The 22,504-nt window shown below is 36.9% G+C and overlaps 1 protein-coding gene across 3 annotated transcripts; it reads left to right on the top strand.

The window, feature by feature from the left end:
- Positions 1-1,461: 1,461 nt before the first annotated feature.
- On the top strand, positions 1,462-18,674 carry hsd3b7 (hydroxy-delta-5-steroid dehydrogenase, 3 beta- and steroid delta-isomerase). Of its 3 annotated transcripts, XM_051098967.1 has the most exons (8): positions 1,462-1,589; positions 5,216-5,330; positions 5,419-5,662; positions 7,647-7,802; positions 9,522-9,630; positions 13,634-13,733; positions 15,187-15,349; positions 17,634-18,674. In XM_051098967.1, exons 3-8 carry the CDS (start codon positions 5,503-5,505, stop codon positions 18,047-18,049), a joined length of 1,104 nt encoding a protein of 367 aa, XP_050954924.1. In that variant the 5' UTR covers positions 1,462-1,589; positions 5,216-5,330; positions 5,419-5,502; the 3' UTR covers positions 18,050-18,674. The 3 variants fall into 3 exon arrangements, with proteins under 3 accessions (XP_050954924.1, XP_050954932.1, XP_050954915.1); XM_051098975.1 differs by lacking the exon at positions 1,462-1,589 and having other exon boundaries at positions 5,142-5,330; XM_051098958.1 differs by lacking the exon at positions 1,462-1,589 and having other exon boundaries at positions 5,142-5,662.
- The last annotated feature ends 3,830 nt before the right edge of the window (positions 18,675-22,504 follow it).

Here is a 22,504-nt window from a genome sequence, read left to right as displayed (position 1 = left end):
TTGTTTTTAGACATTAAGCAAAGATACAGGAACCAGAAGAGAGAGAGTGAAGATAAAACGGTTTAAAATATTGAGGATGTTTATTTAGGGTTGTTTTTAGTTTACAAAAGAAGGCAAACCCGCTGTGTGAAATGTGTGGTTGCTGTTAGGTGGGGTCAACTGATGTGAGAGATGCTGCTGTGAAACACAAAGCCGCATTCACATGTTCAGTCATCACCGACTGCGACAACCTATTTTGGTTGGCCGTGGACACAAAAGACACTGGTTTAGCTTTCACGGAAGCTGAAACACTATAACACGCTGACATACATACTCTGTCTGTAGAGGAAATCTAAGAGCCGACAATGCTGCGATGACGAGTGCTGTTTTGGCGGTAAATGACAGGATGTGTTGACACAAACCATTCATTCATTCATCCATTCTGAAAACCCTGAAATAGCCATTACTCTTTGTTAGTCGTGATTGTGTGACATCATTCTCACTTTCCTGATCGGAAGCGTTCGACAGGCTACCGGGATGACGAGGGTTATAGCTGCGGGACTTGCCACCGGTGACGAACCGCTAACGCGGTTAGTAAAGCTCACACGACAGCCGCATTGCGTGCTTATAGATGGCAACAACTTCCCTTTACCTATGTATATGGTGTGTGGTGGGGAAGTCCTCAAAGGTAAATTGTCACATTTTCTTCATTTACATTATAACGCTGATTACATTACTTACAGAAAAAAAAAAAAAAAAACAATTCTATTGTGCATCACAGCCGAACATAACCCGTCATATCCAATCATGTCGCGATGGAGGCGTTGCCTTTAGGGGGTCTGTTCAAATGCAAACAAAAGCACGCACGTCAATCTTAAATGGGTGCTTGACTTAAAACAAGACAGAAGAATAATAAAACAAAACAAACGAACGAAAAAATTAAAAAGAAAAGTTTTATTAAATGTGTTTAGTGGGTCTTTTAAAACACAATGGGCTCAGGGGAGGCGAGGGATGTGGACTCCCACTGTAACTTTAAAGCTGGTGTCATTGTTGAACAATGTTTCTTTAGAAAAACGAGTAATTTATAGACTTTTTTTTCCCAATGTTATACTTGTACGTTGGCGTTGTTTTATTTTTTTTTTTTTTTTTTTTTTTTTTTTTTTTTTCTCATCCGATATTTTGAGGAGACTGCGTCTTCTGAAGAAAGACCCCTGAAGTCGTTTCTGTAGTTTTGGCTACTTGCATGTTGATTGAAAACATGTTCATCGTAGCTGTATTTAAGTCATTTTGTTAATCCATTTTTGAATACGAAAGTGTGTCACATCATTGCATCATCATAAGATGATGATATTTGGTTAAATTTCGGTTACAGCGTCAGGGGACCAAAATTCAATATCAGTTCAACATCTATGGTCAATGTCAATTTGATGTCCAATACTGATGTCAGCTGACGTTGATATTTTTATTTATTTTTTTTTATAGGTTGTGTAACCACAATCCAACATTAAGTCAACGTCAAATGGACGTCAGCCCGATTTTCATTCTCAACCAAAATGTAACGTCTGTCCGACGTTGGGGTCCACATCAACCTGAGGTTACGTTGACGTCCGGTGGGTTATAGTCAGTCATGAAGGGATTTCTGGAACATTCTAGAGCAGGGGTGCCCAAACTCGGTCCTGGAAGGCCGGTGTCCTGCAGAGCTTAGCTCCAACCCCAATTAGACACACCTGAACCAGCTAATCAAGCTCTTACTAGGCATACTAGACAAAGCCGCTGGATAGAAAGCCTGCAACCATTGCCCAAAATAGCGTAACGGTTACAGCTAACGTTTCCGGTTGGGCGGTATGTGGGAAAGGAGACCAAAGGCAGTTTTTTTTAATGGATGTCAATTTACTACACTGAATAAACAGCTTTTTAGAGGAAACGGCTTATCATTTAATGGATCAACTGTCACAACTCTGACTGAAATTCAATGACGTAAAGGCTGTAAGGCAATTGGTTATTAAGGGACACGTGATCCAAGTTAGCCGTTACGCTATCTCCAATAGTAGGTAATACAGACCCTCTCATCTCCCTATAGTAAGAAAATCTCTGTACTAGAAACTCCCCGGGAGGTGTGTTGAGGCAAGCTGTTGGAGTTAAACTCTGCAGGACACCAGCCCTCCAGGACAGAGTTTGGGCAACCATGTTCTCGAGCCACGTATCATGCTGCCAATGCTTCACTAATGTAACACAATAAACTTACTCAGCTTTTTAAATTGAGAAATGCGAGAGAGGAGAAACATAGATAAATATACAGCACCACAGTTCATCAGGGAGTAGTGGAATTCTCTCTTTGGCTTTTCAGCTCCTGTGTTGAGAAACCTCATTGTTTTTCCATGTCTTTAAATATTGCGCTGTCATTTACTTAGATATTTGTCTTTTTTAAAAGAAAAAGATTCTCTGATAGCCCATTAGGGTCTTAAGATTCTTTTGTTTATAATGTTTCAGCTCCTAAATCTAGTTAAGAGCTGTTGACCTTATGTAACCAGTGAAGTAACATAGCCCAACCGCTAAAAAGTTTTGCAAATCCTCTTGCCTAAATTTCCTTTCATCTACGATTTTATCCCATGCAGCGTTTGATTATGCAAAAAAAAAGTGCTTTTCAAAGTTTTGAAAGTGCTGGTAGGGTTTTTTTTGTTAAATATATTTGTTTGATATTTGTTAAATGGCCTTGTCCTTGACTAGAGATTGTTTTTGTGATTAAAGTTATGATCTTTGTTAATTTTTAACTAGGCACACATTTTGATTTCGGTGCAGAAGGCTTTGTCCTATCAAACAGGGCAAAATAGTCTATAAATAAGTCTATCATTTCTGTCATACTAAAACAAAACTGACTCAAATGTCTTGCATTGATTGCTTCAGACGTAACATGCAACACCACGGTGTCAGAATGAAACTTTGACTTTGCATGATGTTTGCATTATTCATGCCTTATTATGGGTTGGCAAGTTGTTATCTGAGATTTGTGCTAAGCATTAACTGCAGAGTAGACAAAATGTGATGATGAATGAGTGATCATGCATAAAAAGACACTAATAAATGAGGTCAAATGGAAAACAAAATAATTAGGTCCTGTGGGATGGATGAGCTCCAGATCTAAGTCAGTATTTGTTGCTTTTTGTGGACAGTCATCAATATTTGCGAAGTTGACGCATAAGCAACACTGAAAGGTTGACTTAGGTGAAATGTATCAGTGTGTAACATTTCTGTCCTTTAACTGATCACCAATTCTTGAACTTTTTTTTTTTCATTTTTAGAGACATGAAAAGGCTTAAATATGAAAAAATCTTTTTTTATTGCTCATACAAAATACTGCACATTTCTTTGTGAATTTGAAATATCTTCTGTCATATAACACAACTAATTTGAAAATGTAAAACATCCTAAATCAATTCAAATAAATTAATAATACAAATAAAATAATCTTGATATAAACAAACTGCTCTTTTCTAGCTTGATTTTTTTTTTTTTTTTTTTTTTTTTTAAGAAATATCAGCATGTCCACATTTTTCAGCAGATACCTTACAGTAAAAGCAGCGATGTGATCTCCATGGCTGACACACTAATCGATTCTGATTGTCGATTTTGAATATTTTTTTTGTTTTGATCAAGAGCCTGGCGAAATTTTCGATCAGAACCAAACCAGTGCAGAAAGTTTATCTGGAGAGTGAATATCGATAATTATCATAGTTGAACTTTCAACTCCCCATCGCAAAGGGATGCCAAAACTTTCGAAAGGAAACATTCCACTTTTAGTAAAATCCCTATAACTCCTGAACGGAATGAGATATCTTCACCAAACTCAGAACAGTTATGTAGGAGCTCAATCTGAGGTCACGTTAAAAATTGTGGAGCTTGGCCACTTGGTGGTGCTATTAGCGGGGGAAAAAAAACCCATACAATGTCTACAACTGCGGAACAATTTGTCCTATCATCATGAAAATCGCTGTACACAGTCTTGGTCCAAAGTCCTACAAGCATCTATAAGGACATCTGTGTGTTAGACAAGGTTAACGGAGGCTGACCGGAATGAAACTCTGTGGGCCTGCTCAACCCACAGCCCCAAAGTTCTGTGAGAAATTTAATATAAATTGGCCTCTGGGAAGCGATATCACATTTTTCAAGGAAGTAAACGATTGTACGTTGCATGTTGTTTTTTTTGTTTTTGTTTTTTTTTTGCATATACGCATGATATTCACTCCTTGTTCCAGACAACTTTGCCTCTAGAAGCACTGCTGTTAATCAAATCATTTGTTAAATTATTAAAATTGTTAAAAAAAAAAAAAAAAAAAAAAAACTTTTGCGAACTAGTCCCAGGTTTTTTACTCAATCTGGAAAAAAAAACACTGCAGTACAATTCTCTGGACTGCTGAATGTTAAAATTTACCCTTTGGGAAGCTATAACAGGGTTGTTTAGAAAACGGGCCTGTCCAAATTTACTGAAAATCCTATAAAGCCTAAAGGAAAACTCAAAACTTCACAAAACCTGGTGAGCACATGCAACAGGTGATTCTTAACAAGCGTGCAAAGATTTAAAGAGATCGGACCACAGATGGCGCTATAACAGTCATACATGTTAAAAAACGTATTTTTATGGTAAATTGCCATTTTGGATTTGCCAAAAATGCTTTGATTTAGATGTGTACAGCCTTGCTAAATAATATGTAATGTCTTTGCCCTTAACCATGAATAGATATGAAAAGGCAAAAACAGTGGGATTTTTGTTTTAATCACAAATGAATATTTATTTCTTTATTCTCTATAAACTGTATTTAATTTGTGTTTTGGGGGCAAAATCTAATAAGAAAAAAAAAAGAGTAACAACTGGCAAATGTTTCATAATATCTAATTTCATAGGAATATTGATATAATTTATTTCACTATTAACTTGTGTTTCCCAAAATGACTAATAAACATGCTTTAAGTCCTGGTGTCCTGAGATGTTGATTTATGACAAACAATTTGAAGATTAGTCATATTTAAATGATAATTGCAAAAAAAAAAAAATAGCTTTTCATAAATTAATTAACTTAATGTCAGCAATATTTAAAGACCAAGGAGAGGGAGTGGTCATGGTGAAACTTTCAAACATTTGGTCTCTCTGAAAAGCCCTGAATGTGCTCTTTACGGACCATCCAGACTTAAAACTGTGATATGTCTCAGAAATCGATAAAACAAATATTTTCCTCAACAGAGGACAAAACTACCATAGCAAAGGAGGAGGAGCAAATGAGCCATCCCAGAGTCTATAGAGGAGAAGAGGCACATGGGCTCCCCACTCAGACTGGCATATGTGATAGTGTCTAGTGGTAATTTAGTAGATTTGTTCATTCTCAACTAGTCTCGTTGAACTGTACATAATTTAAGTTGGACTTTTATTTTCTGTTACGTGCACAGAGTGAACCAGCTGACAAGTGTCGGTAGAAGCTGACGGATAAACACTTCACTCAGCACCGGGAGAGAATTCAACGGAGAAATAATATGTCTGATGAGAAATCGAAGTTGACTTACGTGATAACTGGAGGATGCGGTTTTCTCGGCCAGCATCTGTTGAGAGTTTTATTGGAGAAGGAAGAAAATATCAAGGAGATAAGGCTTTTCGATAAAAACCTTTTCCCAAGTCTGCAAAGTCACAGTACAGGTAAGAAACGCTTGCAACAAACTGTTCATTATGTGCCCACAGTGATTTAAAATGGATTTATACCAGTTATTACGTTCATGGTTGTGTCTTACGATGTTACCCCGTAGTTACCCTTCACACCATAATGTTCATTACGTACGTGCGTGTTTTACGCACGCTTGAAGTCATAACCAGATGTTTCTTCGATACGTTATACACATGAACTGGTTTATTCAATGTCCAACAATACATATAAATCACAAAAGACGTTATTTTGCAATGTTTTTTTTTTTTTTCCATTACGTCTCAAATCATGTGTTGTGTTTTTAATAACATTCTATGATGTAAAAGACATTACGAGATAAAGACTACTTTATCTCGCTGTACCTAACTTATCTAACATTTATTATTGCATAAATCGACCAAATTGTTTATTTGAAAACCAAAGTAATAAGTTAACTCTTATTTCTCAGACTGACGCGTTGGTAACCAAGTGTATGTGTTGTAAATGACGCTACAAAACTGAGACAAGTGGAAAAAATGTTATTTTCACACCATAAATATCGTATGCTACTAGTTGCATTCGTGGTGTTCACATTTTGGGTGTAGCTACTGTAATTGCCCAGGGAAACATCTGTTGTTTCTATGACTTCAGTAACGGGAAAGAAATGACAGAGGAAATGGAAATGTTCGAGCATGTATTTTCATAGCTTTGGCTTTTTACGTGAATTTGGGCTTGGTTCATACGGTAAGGTCAGGCCACACCAGTTATTTTCATCCAGTCTCCTTTTCACAACCAGGATGCTCCATTCAGTTAATGTCCCGCTCTGTACAATGGGATCTTATTCTTTGTATTCACCAGCCCTCACTGATCACATTATTATGGAGAAATCTCATTTTCAGCAGTTACGCAGCTCTACTTAGCTGGAGCACAATGTCCTTTCGCCTATATTTTTATGCAACATTAGCCAGATGAACAGATGCATGAGGGAAGTTGGACTTTTGGGTTAGCTGGTTCTAATTTGTTTGCCAAATGTTTTTTTATTAGCCAGAATTTGCTTACGCTTTTATCTAGTGGATCTAATACGAGTATCCATTGTCCTGTCGTAATGTATGCTAGACCTCACATACATTGCTAGTTGTCTTGGGGGCTAATGGGTAACAGATACTTCCACAAAGATGCTTGAAATTGACAACAGCTTGGCATTAGATTAAAGTCCATATTGCAACAAAAAGAAGTTAGGTAACAATTTCTTATCAGAAGCGAACACTGACCTACATGCTAGTTAGTTTTTTGTATGTGACTGATTTTGTGTGACTACTTGGAAAGCTTTTGTTCATAGGCAGACTTTCTCATGTTATTTATTGTGATTATAAAGCTCAGCTAATTAACCATCAAACAGATGTCAGACATCCTGGAGACATGTTTATTTGGACGTCTACAATGCGCAGCAGCTGATACCACGTCACACTAATTACAGCTTGTGCAGTGGTTCATTTTATAGAGTTGTTAAATGCATATGTGGAAATAAGCAACAGGAAACTTCAGAGATGCCGCAGCAGATCTTCACACAGCAGTTTTGAACGACCGTTCATTGTTCGAAAAATAGCAGCAAGTAAGGACAATGCACTCTGTTTACTGGGACAAGGGTGTTGCTTCCACCAAGTATATGGAGTTTATTGTTTCTTTCCTGTTTTAGATAATTGCGTCATTGTAATCAAGAATGTCACAAATTTTCCTAAAAAATTAAATCAGGAAGCTTTGCAAGGTAAACCATAGAGATAGCAGGATGCTGTCCAAAGTGGCCTTGGTGACTCCCTCTTTCACTGGAATACATATGACGCACATACTTGTGTTACAGGAATATAGATGTTTGTCAGTAGACTCCACTGCTACCAGTCTATTTGCGTAACAGCTACCTTATTTTAGATGATAACCTGTTATATAAATAAGCATGCATATGCTTTCAACAAGGTATTATATGTCTTTCAATTTTATTCACAGAGCATGTGAAGGTGGTGGGAGTACAGGGAGATATAACAGATTATGGGAGTGTGCGTGATGCCCTTCAAGGAGCAGACCTTGTTTTTCACGCAGCTAGTTTGGTTGACGTGTGGTATAAAGTCCCTGAGAAGGCCATCTATGCTGTCAATGTGCAAGGTGAGTGAAGAATGAGACTGAAAAACAAAAGGACATGATAGAAGTGATGTCAAAGTTTTGCACTTTGTATAAACACTTTTTTATATATATATATATATATATATATATATTTATTTTGTCTTTGACGAACAGAAATGTCAAACATCTGTATTTTTATCCATTTTTAATGCATTGCTGGGAAGAAAGGATGAATTTCTTTTAATTAATTCATACTGACCCCAAACGGTAGTGTTTTTTTTTCCCCTCTGATTGTTAGAGTAAATGTTAGTGGGCCGGGTTGTTTTCGTTTCTCCCACAGTTCTCTCACATTTCCAGTAACCTTAAAGCTTTAATGTCAGTTCAGTATGGAAATGCATCATTTACTCTCACAAACAAGGCAGGAATGAATGTAATGCAGGTAATGAAGTGAGTATAATAGCATCAAAGTTGTGTTTCTTAACCATAGACCACAGCTGTTGTTCACCTGCTAGTCTGGACAGATGGTGTGGCATTTTTGAGAAATGGAGCCCACGCTGCCTCATTAACTTCATTAAAATGTATTCAAACCTTAGATGTTTACTAAGTTCTTTCTATATTATCTATTGAAACCCACAATTATATTTAAAGTGTTAGAAAGCTTAATATGTAAAATCATCATTTAGTAGGTACTTTCAATTGGGAGGTGGCTTCCAATTCATGGAAATGATATCGTAATATAATTTATATATATTTTACAAATAAAAAATGGATTCAAAATACAACAAATCTCATAAATTACACTTGGAAATATTGTTAAAAATGTACTTGTTATTGATTTACCTCTAAAAATGTTTTAAGAAAAAATATATATATATATATGTATTTACAATGTAGATGTAGGCAAAATCTTAATAGGTCAATATAACCATTCTAATTACATTATTATTACTGTGTTTCGGTAGTGACAAATTTGGGGAGAGGACAAATATTCCAAAACTTTCTGAAAATACTAGAAATGTGTATCTTGGATATTATACAATTTGCGCAAACAGAATTTTTTTGGTAAAAAGACACTCTAAAAAAAAACTTTCCCACTTTAACTTTGGACCAGTTGTGTAGAATAGCCCATATATAATTACAGATTTGTTTATTTGTGTTTTGATTGGTTTTATCCCTTTTCTGGTTTTACACTACTCATTCACATGTTTTTAATTTGACTGTTTGTGGTAAAACTTCAGAGTTCCTAGCATATCTTTAAGCCTGTCTTTATAGCACCAATAAATACAGACAAACCCACAGGAAACAGAGGAAAACAACTGCAAGACATGATGAATGTGTTTATTCTAGAAGTTTGGATCCTGCCCTATCATATCATTCTTTCCTTTGCTGTAACAGCCACATTCCACCTTAGCTTCTCTAGAAAACTCCTGTTCGAATACTACTGAATGTATCTGCATAGTCAAAAAAGCCAGTGCGTATTTTGTTACCTTTGTTTCACCACGCATCACTTGACACCTGATACTTCAGAAAGCATTTGAATAGCCAATGGGTTTCTCATTTAAACTATCTGGTGCTTCCGACTGCATCAAAGCATTACTTGGAGTTTAGGCTTTGTGTCAATTTTAATGATTCTCATTCATGTAAGATAAGCAAAAACAGCATTGTATTGGGTCTTTTATTTAGATTTGTTCCTGTTTATTCACCCTGTAGCTGTTTGTCATGTGTTTTTAATATTAATTATTTTTGGATGTTCTCCATCAGGGACAGAGAATGTAATAAACGCATGTGTGGAAATCGGTATTCAGTATTTGATCTATACAAGCTCCATGGAGGTGGTTGGTCCAAATGTAAAAGGAGATACATTCATCAGGTAAGAGTCTTTATTTAAACACATGTAAGAACTCTTTACAAATTGATGTTTTCAATTAAAAAGATTCACTAAAAATAAATCATTAAAAGTGTTTAATGGATTTATATCTTGGAGAGAATGTCTGAGAGAATTGAAGGGTTTTGCACATGTTGGACACACTCTGGAATTTCAACATTCCGTTTAGAAATGATGTTACAAGCTGAAGGATTGCAGGCCAAGGTCATGATGGACCCAGTCTGTGAATGCTATTTCCATTATCTTAACTTTAAAAACTGTCTACCATATACCGGTACTAAAAAGGTATCGCCATACCCTGCTTTAAGAAACAGTACGATTCCGCATTTTACTAGTACCGGTACTTTAAGAAAGTATTTAGATAAGAGCCGTATTAACACTGTTTATTTAGGGTCCTATGATTAAAGTGAATAAGAAAACATGGACGGAATCGCGGGATCCAGTCATAAAAACAGAGTTTATTGTATAACACATAATATTAGGGGTTTTGCCTGTTTAAATATGTATCCTGCACATTCTGCGCGTCTCTGTATGAATGGACGCGCAGTTTACTGTACACATACTGAAGCGCACTGGACCCTCGCGGTGTTTTCAGCCTCTGACGCCTCAATATATGAGTACATGAATACATAAACGTAGTCTCTAGAACTGCTGTGGAGTCATGAGCATTTTACCATTAATTTTGAGAAAACCAATTCTTGTATCATATACAAACAGAAACGTTAAGGCAGCAACCCGTCAAAATTCGGACGGAAATATTGCTTAATGTAATGATAGTACTACTACTAAAAATAAAACTATTAAAGCAGTATCTAAGGAATATTTACAAGACATTTACATTTAATTTTTTATATTTACGAGAAAATTGTAAATAGACAACAGTATTTCTGAAAAAAAAAAAAAAACATAAACCATTCTTTATAAATTAATTAGACAGGCTTTTGACTGTTTATTAAAATCTAATGAAACTAATGGAATGCAGAAAATGAATAGAAAACAGATTCACAGAATTTGATCAAAATAGGACTCAGTTTGAGAAAAATACTAAAACATATTTTATAGGGCCTTAAAATGCCATTTCTGTTAAACTTTTAATTGCTGTTAAATTGTATTTGTTTCATTATTTCATTTAATTAGACATGCTTTTGGTTTAATATTTTTTAATGTAACCACACTGTAAAAAAAATAAACACAATTTGTTGAGTCAACTTAAAATAATTTGTTACCCTGCTGCCTTAAAATTTTAAGTTCAGTAAACTAAAATAAGTTTAGTCAACTTGAAATGTTAAGTTGTACTAAGTAACAACGTAGATATTTGTGTTTGCTAAACTTAACAGATGGGTAAGTAACCCAGCTGCCTTAAAATTTTAAATTGATTCAACTCCAATATCCAAGTTGTCACTTAGTGTAATTTAACATTTCAAGTTGAATAAACTTTTTTTTTTTTTTTTTTTTTTTTTGAGTTGACTGAACTTAAAATTTTAAGGCAGGTTGCAAATTATTTTAAGTTGACTCAACAAATTGTTTTTTACAGTGCAGATTAAAACGGGAAAAACGGAATCCAGAAAAATTAAGATGAATTCAGAAAAAATAAAACAGAATTTGGGAATAAAACAAATTTCATAGGGCCTTGTTTATTTCTTTTGTGTCTTTTATTGTATTTGTCCTTTAGTTTATTTTATTATTTTTTTTAAAGAGGGATGAAATGCTTTTTTAAAATGGATAAAATAACTATAACCTCCATTTGGATCATCTATTATTCGTTTACTTTACCTCTCATTCTGTGTTTTTGTTGTAGTATCTGGTCAGTAGTAGTATCGAGATATTTTAGTTAGGTATCGTATCGGATTTTAAATTTTGGTATCGTGACAACATTACTATATATATAGAGAGAGTCTACGTTTCTGCTGTTTTTATATTAGTCATCTGATAAATGACACTTGTGTCTCAAAGCACATCTTGTGATGTTGTGTCATGTCTTCCAATGTTGCGCTTTCTAGACTAGCCAGCTCTGTAAATAGTCAGCCCAGCACATTTTTGTGTGTTGGTTTTAAAGGTAACCCATTCATTTTGCTTCTTGTGATGTTAAAATATGGGTTTACAAGTACTACACTGTTACTGAATGAGGATAAACATACATGCTAGCGGCGAAGGATGTGTACGAGATTGAGAATGCTTTACTGTGGTTTGGCCCATAAATCAACCAAAGAAAAATTTGTCACTCAGTCCCGACAAGTGAGCCAAAAGACAACTTGTCAAAAAGTGAAAAATGACTCTTAAGTGCTTTGTATTTGATTGTACAATAGAGGCTTTTAATTGAACTCCTGCCTGAAACTGATTAAAACAGCACACAGAGCAAAGCTTTGAAACCTTTCCATTACTGCCACGTGCTAGAAACATTAACATTTGCCCTGCAAAGTGACTAACACACACACACACACAAACACACACACACACATACTTGGTTATTCTTTTCAGATGGGAATATGAGTACATGGAAATGTTTTTCAGTTTTTTGGAAACAACATCCACACATTCACATAGAAAATTTGATTATTTAGAAATATCAAGATATATTTCACCCCTTCTCTCCTTTTCTCCACATTTTTATCAAGTCCCTGTGGAGTATTTCGATATTTGATATTGCTGCTAAATATTTTGTTTGGCTCATAGGTAAGGCCTATCTAAGGCCTATGATGATAAAAATTCTTTTTGACAGTGCGTGCTGCCAACTATTAAAAAAAAGAAAGAAAGAAAGAAAGAAAGAAAAGAATAAATAAATAAATATACCCTCCAAAACAGTATTGCACTCGGTGCACTCTGATAAGACCCTGTGTTGTAATATCTATGCTTCTTTTACATTATATTGAAGGTTACAGTAAAATAAAACAAAATATTTCTGTAAATAACCCAACTCAAATCCCAAGTTATACCAAGTTATTCCTGTGATTTCAAAGCTGAATTTTTAGTGTCATTTCTCCAGTCACATGATCCTTCAGAAGTCATTCTGATATTTTGATTAGCTGCTCATTTTTTCAGGTTTCTTTGATGAACAGAAAGTTCAGAAGAACAGCATTTATCTAAAACAGAAAAACGTTTGTAACATTATAAATTATTTTATTCTTTATAGTCACTTCTGATCAATTTTAAGCATACTTCCTAAATAAAAGTATTAATTTATATATATTCTTTTGCAAAATAATAATAATAAAAAAGTATACTGTCTCCAGGCTTTTTTTGGTAATAGTGTATAATGTTACAAAAGCTTTTTATTTCAGATAAATGCTGATCTTTGGATCTTTCCATTCATCAAAGAATCCTGAAAAAATGTACTCAACCGTTTCAAATATTGCTAATAATAATAATAAAAAAAATCTTGAACAGTAAATCAGGATCATGTGGCACTGAAGACTGAAGTGAATTACATTTTAAAATATATTAAAATAGAAAACAGTTATTTTAAATAGTAAAAGTATTTCACAATATTACTTTTACTTTTGTTGTATTTTGGACTAAATAAATGCAGGCTTTGTGAGCAGAAGAGACTTCTTAAAAACAAAACATTAAAAATCTTACTGTTCAAAAACTTTTGACTGGTACTGTTTACATATATACATAAATCCAATATTTTACTACACATTTTAGATTTTACACTCACTCTGCAAGCATAGACAGGTATCAACATCAATATTTTGGCCATTGTCAGGATATAGTGTAATTTTGTGCATGCATTTCACATTCATTCTGTGCAAGCTGTAGGAATGCATCACTTTCTGCTTGTTTGGAGGATAGAGGATATACAAAGAGAGTGAGCATTATGTGTCTGAGTTTGGGTATAATTTGACAGCACTGATCGAGCCGGGCGCATGATTTCAGTTAGGACCTGGTTTAGGTTTTAGCTTAATGCCTGCTGTGTATTAGTAGCTCTGCTATCTATTGCTCTACTGCTATCTATTTTAACTCTTGGTGTTGTTCTGCCTTGATACAGAGGGAATGAAGATACTCCATATAATATATTCCACGAGATGCCCTACCCTAGGAGCAAAGCTGCGGCTGAGAAAATGGTGCTGGCAGCCAATGGCACAAAGGTACACAATCCAGTGGAGTGCAACAATCACACATTGATTTAGAAAGGACCCTGACTTTTTATTTTTGTGTGTTTAATCAAAGAAAACTTAAAGTCAGAATTTACAAACTCACAGAGTTTGATTAATGTATGGAAGCAGCTTTCTCGTGTTTTTTAAGCTGTAGGAATAAAGATGTAAGAATTTGATGATTAAAGGAGAAGTTCAGTTCCAGATGACGTGCATGCCTTTCTTTCTTCAGCCACAAACAAATTATATTTTTTGAGGACAACATTTTAGGAATTATCTCCATATAGTGGACTTCAGTGGTGCCCGTGAGTTTGAACGTCCAAAGCTTCAAAGGGCTCTAAACAATCCTATCCAATCCAATCGCATCCCGCACATCGCATCTCTGTCCGCCCGCGCCCGCACCCGCACCCGCACCCGCACCCGCACTCGCCCATCAAGTCTTGCCCCGCGCCGCTCTCTGTTGCGTTGACGCGCGGTCCGGGACAAGACTTGACAAGACGGGTGCGGGGAGCGGGCGGGCAGAGACTCATGTGAAGACAATGATGTAACGCAGCAGTAACGCATGCTTGTAACTATACTCTAATTACTCATTTGGAAATTATAACGCGTTAAATTACTACATTACTAAAAAAAAAAAAAAAAAGAATCAAATTACAGTAACGCGTTACAAAGTAATGCGTTACTGCACAATACTGCTCACGGTTACCATTGAAGTCCACTATACAGAGATAATTCCTGAAATGTTCCTCAAAAAACATAATTTCTTTATGACTAAAGAAAGAAAGGCATTAACATCTTAGATAACAAGGGGGTGAGTACATTATCTGTACATTTTTGTTCTGGAAGTGGACTTCTCCTTTAAGATGATTAAATTGCTGTTCTTCTAAAATCACATGTTTACATTCAGGAGATGCATACTACACTTTTGCATTTTTGCCAATCAGGCAAGCTCCTTCACATTGTCTGCAAATGATTAATGTTATTTTTTAAATCATTATCTTACATAAGCTTGTACATGTGTTTTATTCATGAGCAATGTTATAATAGCATCCAAAACATCCAACAGCATGTTTATATTTAAGTTTAACAAAATCTACTCATTTCCATGAAATTGGAGCTCATGCTTCTCATTTCCGTTGGTCTAGATGCTTTTTTCCAACTTTGCACAAGACTGCATCCACCCAAACCCATAGGAAATGAACATCACGTAGCACTCAAACTGGAAGCCTTAAAATTATTATGTACGGAAGGTTATAGTTACGCCTTAGTCCTTTTTTCAGCATACCATGCATTCACTGGCGTTTCCAAACAGTGTAAATCTTCATAACGCTGTTGATTTATCTTCTGTATCTAAGTGACTTGTAATGTAATGGAAAGACAATCTCTTTTCTTCCGCAATCAATTATTGATTTCTTTCCATCTCCTTTGTCCTACTCTCCATGAATAGGTAAAGGGAGGGAACACTCTCTACACATGCTCTCTGCGGCCAACAGGTATCTATGGGGAACAGCATCAGCTCATGAAAGACTTTTATCTGAATGGGGTCCGTACGGGTGGTTGGGTGATCAAAGGAGTTCCACAGAGCACAGAGCACGGACGGGTCTATGCAGGTAACCATGATGATGGCAGAACACAGTAACCATGTCAACAGTTGAAGTGAAAAAAGGCCACATTCAAACAGCAGCAGAAAACGGTTGTCAGTCCTGTAATACGGTTACATTCACACAGTACGGTATTTACAGGTGACTTCTGCACCCGTAAATGTTCAGGACTCACAACTGCATTCTCTGGAAAAACACGCACTGTGTGAACAGAACAGGGCTGGACAACTAGTTGTCAGTCACGTCATACATTGTGAGAGATACGCTCTGCTGCACAAATTCCCGTCTGCCGTCTTCCATGTGTTTTCATGTGTGGTTTCAGTAAATTAAAGTGATGGAGAAATGAGCTGTGTGTCATATGAAAGTTTTATATCCTGTTTCCACTGGAGCTGCTCCCACCAGTTTTGTGTTCTGTGCCTGACTCAAATGCTCCGCTCTCCACTCAAATATAAAAGCTGCTGTCGGTTAATGAAGGTTTGATGTAGGGCTATCACAAACGATTATTTTGGTAATCGAGTAATCTGTTGTTGATAAAAATAGACCTACGCAAACAATAGTCTTTAAATTCACTGAGAATACATATATAATAGCAATGAAGCAATAACAGTTGGTTCAGATAAAGAATCGAAAGCAAGTAATCATATGGTTTCATTAAACAAAACTGTTAAAATACATGATGTGCATTATAAACACAGAGCTAATGTACATTACACATTATAACAAATGACTGCAGAGGACGCCAACAGCCTGACCATTGTTTTTACACTTCACTGCACGGGATCTACGGTAATCCTTGTTTAATACTGACTAAATATCAATTAATTTAAATATCCACTTAATCTGTAATATTTGGCCATTTCTTGACAACAATAATGCTACAGCCACTGTAATTTCTTGAACATGTAGACATCAAACTCAAACGTATATAAAAGTGAACAGTTGAAACCACGATAAACAGTTGGCATATAGAGAAAGATACTGATGTATTCTCCTGTGATTGCATAGATTTATAAATGATTACAAAAAAAACTGAAAGTGTAAACATAGCCAGTGGCTTCAATGAATAAAGACAAGAAATCAGATTTGAAGTTCAGTCAGTTTACGGAGAATTTACTAAAGACAGAGTTCTCTACACTTCCAAAAGCTGTAGAAAATGAGTAAGAAGAGCCAGCCTGACTTAACTTGAACTAACTTAGGATGCAGAAACACTACTCAGCTGATACTCTACTCTACAGGTTCTGATAGAATAACAGTACAGACAACTCTAACCAAACATGGTATACTGTACCCAACACAAGCTGAAGACATTATTTGATTTTATTCTGAACTTTTCTGTGGTCCCTTCAGTACTCCCCCAACTGCTCCCCGGGTGCCGCAGCGATAGCAATATGGCTGCCCACTGCTCCGGGTGTGTGTTCACGGTGTGTGCGTGTATGTGCGTGTGTGCGCGCACGTGTTTGTTCACTACTCACTACTGTGTGTGTGCACATGGATGCATTAAATGCAGAGCACAAATTCCAAGTATGGGTCACCATACTTGGCCACACGTCACGTCCTTTCCTCCTTTTTCCTTTCCTTAGCAGTGTGTGGACACAACCACCATACAATGATAAAAATACATTCACTCCTTTTTTTTAATTCCCCGAAAACCTAATCAGTCTCAATTACCAAGCCGTGTTGATTTTCTGAACTGTATGATGTCATACTGCTCAGACTCCGCCCATGACCATTGATGGACTGTCCTGTATTAGCATATTTCCACCCTTAGCCATTTGTATGTTGTCCGCCATTTTCTCCGCTCTTGAGCCGCTGTATCGACAGCAACGTCTCGTAAGCAATGCAGGTGTTCAGTAGTTGGATTTGAAAGTGAACATAAAAGTCATAAAACATAAAAGTCTTCATTTTCCCCCAAAATCAGAGCCACTGAGGACGCAGTGGATTAGTTTTGTTTTTGATAGTAATGCCCCACCGAATACACAAAATCAGAACAGAGTGAACGGAGTGAGCAGTAGCTCATTATCATTTAAAGAGGCACGCACCGAAACGGATCGCTAAAAAAAAGTGTTGTTTCCATTGAAAATTCCATTGAGAAATTTTAGCCAGTGTATGTAAGACATGTCATGAAGACCCTAAAAAATATCAACATCTGAGCAGTCCTAGCAGTACGTAGAAAGTGAATTCATCTGTGATGCTTATATATTTATATAATAGCTTTTAAATTGCTGTAATTAAGTTGCATAAGACTCTGCCCTGTAATCTCTTAAATACCTTGAATGTGTTTTTCTGCATGCAGGGAATGTGGCATGGATGCACTTGCTAGCAGCACGTGCTCTGCGAGAACATCCCGATAGGCTGGGTGGGGAGTTTTATTTCTGCTATGACGACTCACCATATAAGAGCTACGATGACTTCAACATGCAATTCCTGTCGGCCTTCAACTTTCGCTCGTTGCACATGCCAGTGTGGGTGTTGTGGTTCATAGCATGGATGAATGACATAATACGCTGGCTGCTGAAGCCCTTCTACAACTACACACCGCTGCTCAACAGATACACACTGGCTGTGGCCTGCACATCCTTCACCGTCCGCACAGACAAGGCGTTTTGTCACTTTCAGTACCGACCACTCTACAGCTGGGAAGAGTGCCTGGCCCGCACACAGAGCTGGGTCAACACATTCCCTTCAGAAACTCGCACTAAAGACACTTAACGGCTGCTTCAGTGTCAGGAGGACAGTTTGTTTAAACACATCTGGGGTCAAATATGAAAGATGAGAGCGTGTCATGACGCATGTCATGACTTTTCGCCTGATGATGAATATTTGATTGTGTTGCAGTATTAAGTGTGTATATTTACATAAGTACACTTAAACAGAACACCTCTTAATCAAATATAATGTGATACAACTGTTAGATGAATAAAGAAAATATTTAATTATTGATGTAACAGTAACAAATGGGAGCATAATCTTTACAAAACATACACGCACTTTCACGCAAAATGCACAAGAGGCTATTTTGCTAGTAATACTAAGCATTTTGTGTTCTGTTGATCTGATGTACTGAATGTACTTTATCGTTTAATAAGTGTCATATAATCCACCATATATAGGTGTATATTTATACATTTATTCGTCCAAATGATTTCACAGTAATATTTCATAACATCGTTTTAAACTTTTTTTAGACAATTATGTGCTTATAAGTACAAGCATTTAAATTAATTGTTTATTTTGTTTTAAATAAATATTTAATTTTTGTATGTAACATTGTAAAAACACTTAAATGTACAACAGCATCGCTGTCAATAGAATAAAATAGTTGTGATTAATCTCATGATTTCCAACTAGTTTTTAATTGATTAATCTTTGTTGTTGTTGTTGTTGTGCTTATTTATTTATTCATTTATTTACATTTTACACTCAAAAGTTTGCCCCCCTAGCACTTTTGGATTGAATAACACAATTTGCAGTACATAAAGCGTCTTAATGTACTGGTGCTTTTATATATTTAATAATTTTAAAATTGCTATAATTAAGTTGCCAAGTCACTTGTGTGTAACATAATTGCAGTTTTGCTCTCTGAATCACATTCTAAAAGAATTATTAGTGACTCACAAAAACCTCTCTCAGTCTTCTGGAAATTCAGACTTTCCATGTCTGCCTGGACAAGAACAGAGCCAGATGTTCCACATCAGCTTCTATGGTTATAGACTCTAGAGGTATCATAGCAACTACATATGGAAGATTATATCTGTTCACACTAAAGATGAAATACGCATCCTTTGCTCATTTAGTTGGAAAGTATAGTTTTTGTGTGCGTGTGTTCCACAGAAGGAAGAAATTTACACATGTTTGGAACATCATGAAGGAGAATAGGCTAAATCATGACAGCGTTTTCATTCCCATTTGGACTATTCCCTTGAATGTAGTCAGAAACTTTGGAGGGGCAAAGAAAACTGACAGAAAAAAACAAGGGTGTTCCCAACTGGCTTCGGTTCAATGGCATTCCCTCAAAATGTATTATGACTGTGGGACTCCCTGGTAACAGAGCTTCTATAGTAACTAGCATAATATTTATGTAATGAATGAGTAAAAGTTACCAGTGACACTAACACTAAGTCAACAGCATAACACTAACTGTGATTTGACCTCAAGTGAAATATACTCCTGAACAAAACCTTAAGACCAGGGGAAACATTACAAGTATTCGCATTTTGTGCTGGTGGATCGTAACCAGGTTTTAAGTACTTCTTCGAAATGGCAAAAGAAAAAACAGGAGCAAGAGCCAAAAAATACAGAGTAGGCAATTCATAGAAAACTGAAGAAAACTCAAACAGGCTGTTCATCAGCTGATCACAAGTTTAAGACCATCGCCCAAAAACCCCCACAACAGAGCTAAAAGTGCCAAAAAAGGACTCAATAGTGAGTAGCCCCAGCACTCTTGCTGATTACTTAAAGCATTCATTTTGGTATGCTTGATGTGACTGTTTCCAGGAGGCTGGTGGGAATGTGTGTCCATGTGGTGAAGATGGCTTCACAAAGGGCATCCACAGTCTGGAACTGACGTATTTTTTTGTAAACTTCCCTTGCCATCCATCCCCAAACATTCTCAATGCAATTTAGATCAGGGGAACACACAGAAAGGTCCAAAAGAGCGACGTTACTCACCTTCGTCAGGTGGGCGTCGTGAACTGCAGCGCTGTCCTCGCACAGACGAGGGCCCTCGGTCAAGAGGGATGCCCACTGCAACATGTCTACAAAGCCAGCGGCTGTTTGACGCCCCTACACAACCTGAAGCTTCATTTTCCCATTGAAGGAAAAAGCACCCCAGATCATGATGGAGCCTCCTCCACTGTGCTGCTTAGAAAACATCTCTAGTGGGATCTCCATGTCATGCCAGTAACATTAGAAGCCATCATGACCATCCAGGTTACAATTTTTTTCTCATCAGAGAATAAAACTTTCAGTGACCCATGTGTGGTGCTCCCTTGCAAATTCCAAACAGGCAAGTTTGTGGCATGGGAGGAGATGTGGCCTTTGAAGACGTTTTTTGTTCCTGTGGCCCTTCTGTTGCAGATGCTATCTTATGGTTATTTGGCTGCAGTCAGCATCAGTAAGGGCCTTAATTTGGGTCTAGGATCGGTCTTGATCCTCCGGCTCAATACAGGTGAATTTTCTTTGGGTCTACCACTACTTTCTACTTTTTTGTCTCATAACTCTCAGGATCTTTTGAGAAATGTAAAATGGCTGTCTTACTGTGTCCAATCTCGGCAGCCATGTCGCGTTGTGCGAGGCTTTGGGCATGCAGCTCAACAATCCTGCCTTTTTGCCTGTGCCATCAGGAGGTCATGACAGTGTGACTGCCTGAAGAACAATGACATCAAAGCCATATTTTCGGCAGATTTTAACTTTTTAAGGCTATGGTCTTAAACTTTTGATCAGCTGACAAACAGCCTGTTTGAGTTTTCTTAAGATTTCTATGAATTGCCTACTCTCTATTTTTTGGCTCTTGCTCCTGTTTTTTCTTTTGCCATTTCGAAGCAGTACTTGCAACCTGGTTACGATCCACCAGCACAAAATGCGAATACTTGAAATGTTTCCCCTGGTCTTAAGATTTCGTTCAGGAATGTATGAAGTTACATTACAGATTAAACTGTATGTCCACTGCGACATCTAGTGGTTAACATAACACATAACATATCCGAGTAGCCTTAATTCTGGTATGTGCATTTCACAAACAAAGCAACAGTTCCCCCACACCCACAAGATTTAAATCTTGTTTACATAAAACTATTTTATCAAAAAGTGAAGACCAGTTCGTTCGTTCTTTTTGGTGTTCAATAAAGTCATTATTTATGTTTTCTCAAAGTATTCTCGTAGCTTAATAACATTACGGTTAAACCACTGATGTCAGATGGACTATTTTAATGACATTCTTACTACCTTAGTCTGGAAGGCCCTTGGATTTAATCAAAATATCTTAATTTGTGTTCCAAAGATGAATGAAGGTCTTACGGGTTTGGAGCAACATGAGAGTGAGTAATTAACGACTGAATTTTCATTTTAAGGTGAAATCCCGGTCGCCGTGATTTTGCCAAGTAAGACATGTTCCTGAATCAACATCATTGTTGATCCTGGATCAACATAACTGTCCAAAAATATAGACTTAACCCAATCCCTACCCCTAAACCTAACCATAATTTATTCCTAATATCAGAGGGAAATGATAGCTGATTAACAAGGGTCTAGAAGAATCTGACTCTGATCATAAGCCTAAACTGACATTTCCTGAAATGTTGTCCCTCAATTCTGATTGGTTGATGGAAATGTTGTTCCAGGATCAACAAGGATGTTGAACATATGTTGTGCTTGGTGATTTTGCTAATTACTTAACAAACAAAACTACTTCCATCAGTATAGTTTCAGCTCTACTCCTCCAGGAACTCACATCAAACACAACTGACCATCTCCTCTTTCGCTCCTCTTAAAGAGGATGAAGTCTCAAAACGTATCCTCTCTAGCCACCCTACAACTCGCGCTCTGGACCCCATCACCTCACATCCCCTGCAAGCTGTTTCTAATGCACTTCTGCCTTCACTCACACACACCATCAACACATTTCTTCTCACAGGCATTTTAGTCGCAGTCTACGGTCCTGTGTCTCTCCTCCCTTTCACGGCAAAATCACTTTCTTTCACAGAACAACAAGATGGGCAATATCCAACCTGGATTTAAAAGTGGCCATTCAACTGAAACTTTCACCTTGGTGTCAGTCACTGAATTGTTACGGATGGCAAGACTCCAAATCATCAGTTTTCATTCTGCTAGATTTATTTGCTGCTTTTGATAGTGAATCATCAGATTCTTCTGTCCACCCTCTCATCACTGGGTGAACTGCACTTCGCAGTTGCATCAACAGGTCACTGGTGTTCCTCAGGGATCAGTTCTTGGACCCCTTCTTTTCTCTAAATACACTACATTACTGAAACCCATCATACAGGCACATGGTTTCTCCTACCACTGCTATGCTGATGACACGCAGCTTTACCTCTCATTTCGACCAAATTATACAATGGGAGCATCATGGATCTAAGGTTGCCTGGAGGTCATCTCAGCATGGATGAAAGAACATCACCTGCAGCTCAACCTGGCAAAGACTGAGCT

The sequence above is a fragment of the Labeo rohita genome, chromosome 3 (genome assembly GCF_022985175.1).
Source record: "Labeo rohita strain BAU-BD-2019 chromosome 3, IGBB_LRoh.1.0, whole genome shotgun sequence".
Lineage (NCBI taxonomy): Eukaryota > Metazoa > Chordata > Actinopteri > Cypriniformes > Cyprinidae > Labeo > Labeo rohita.
This window is presented reverse-complemented; position numbering and strand designations above follow the sequence as displayed.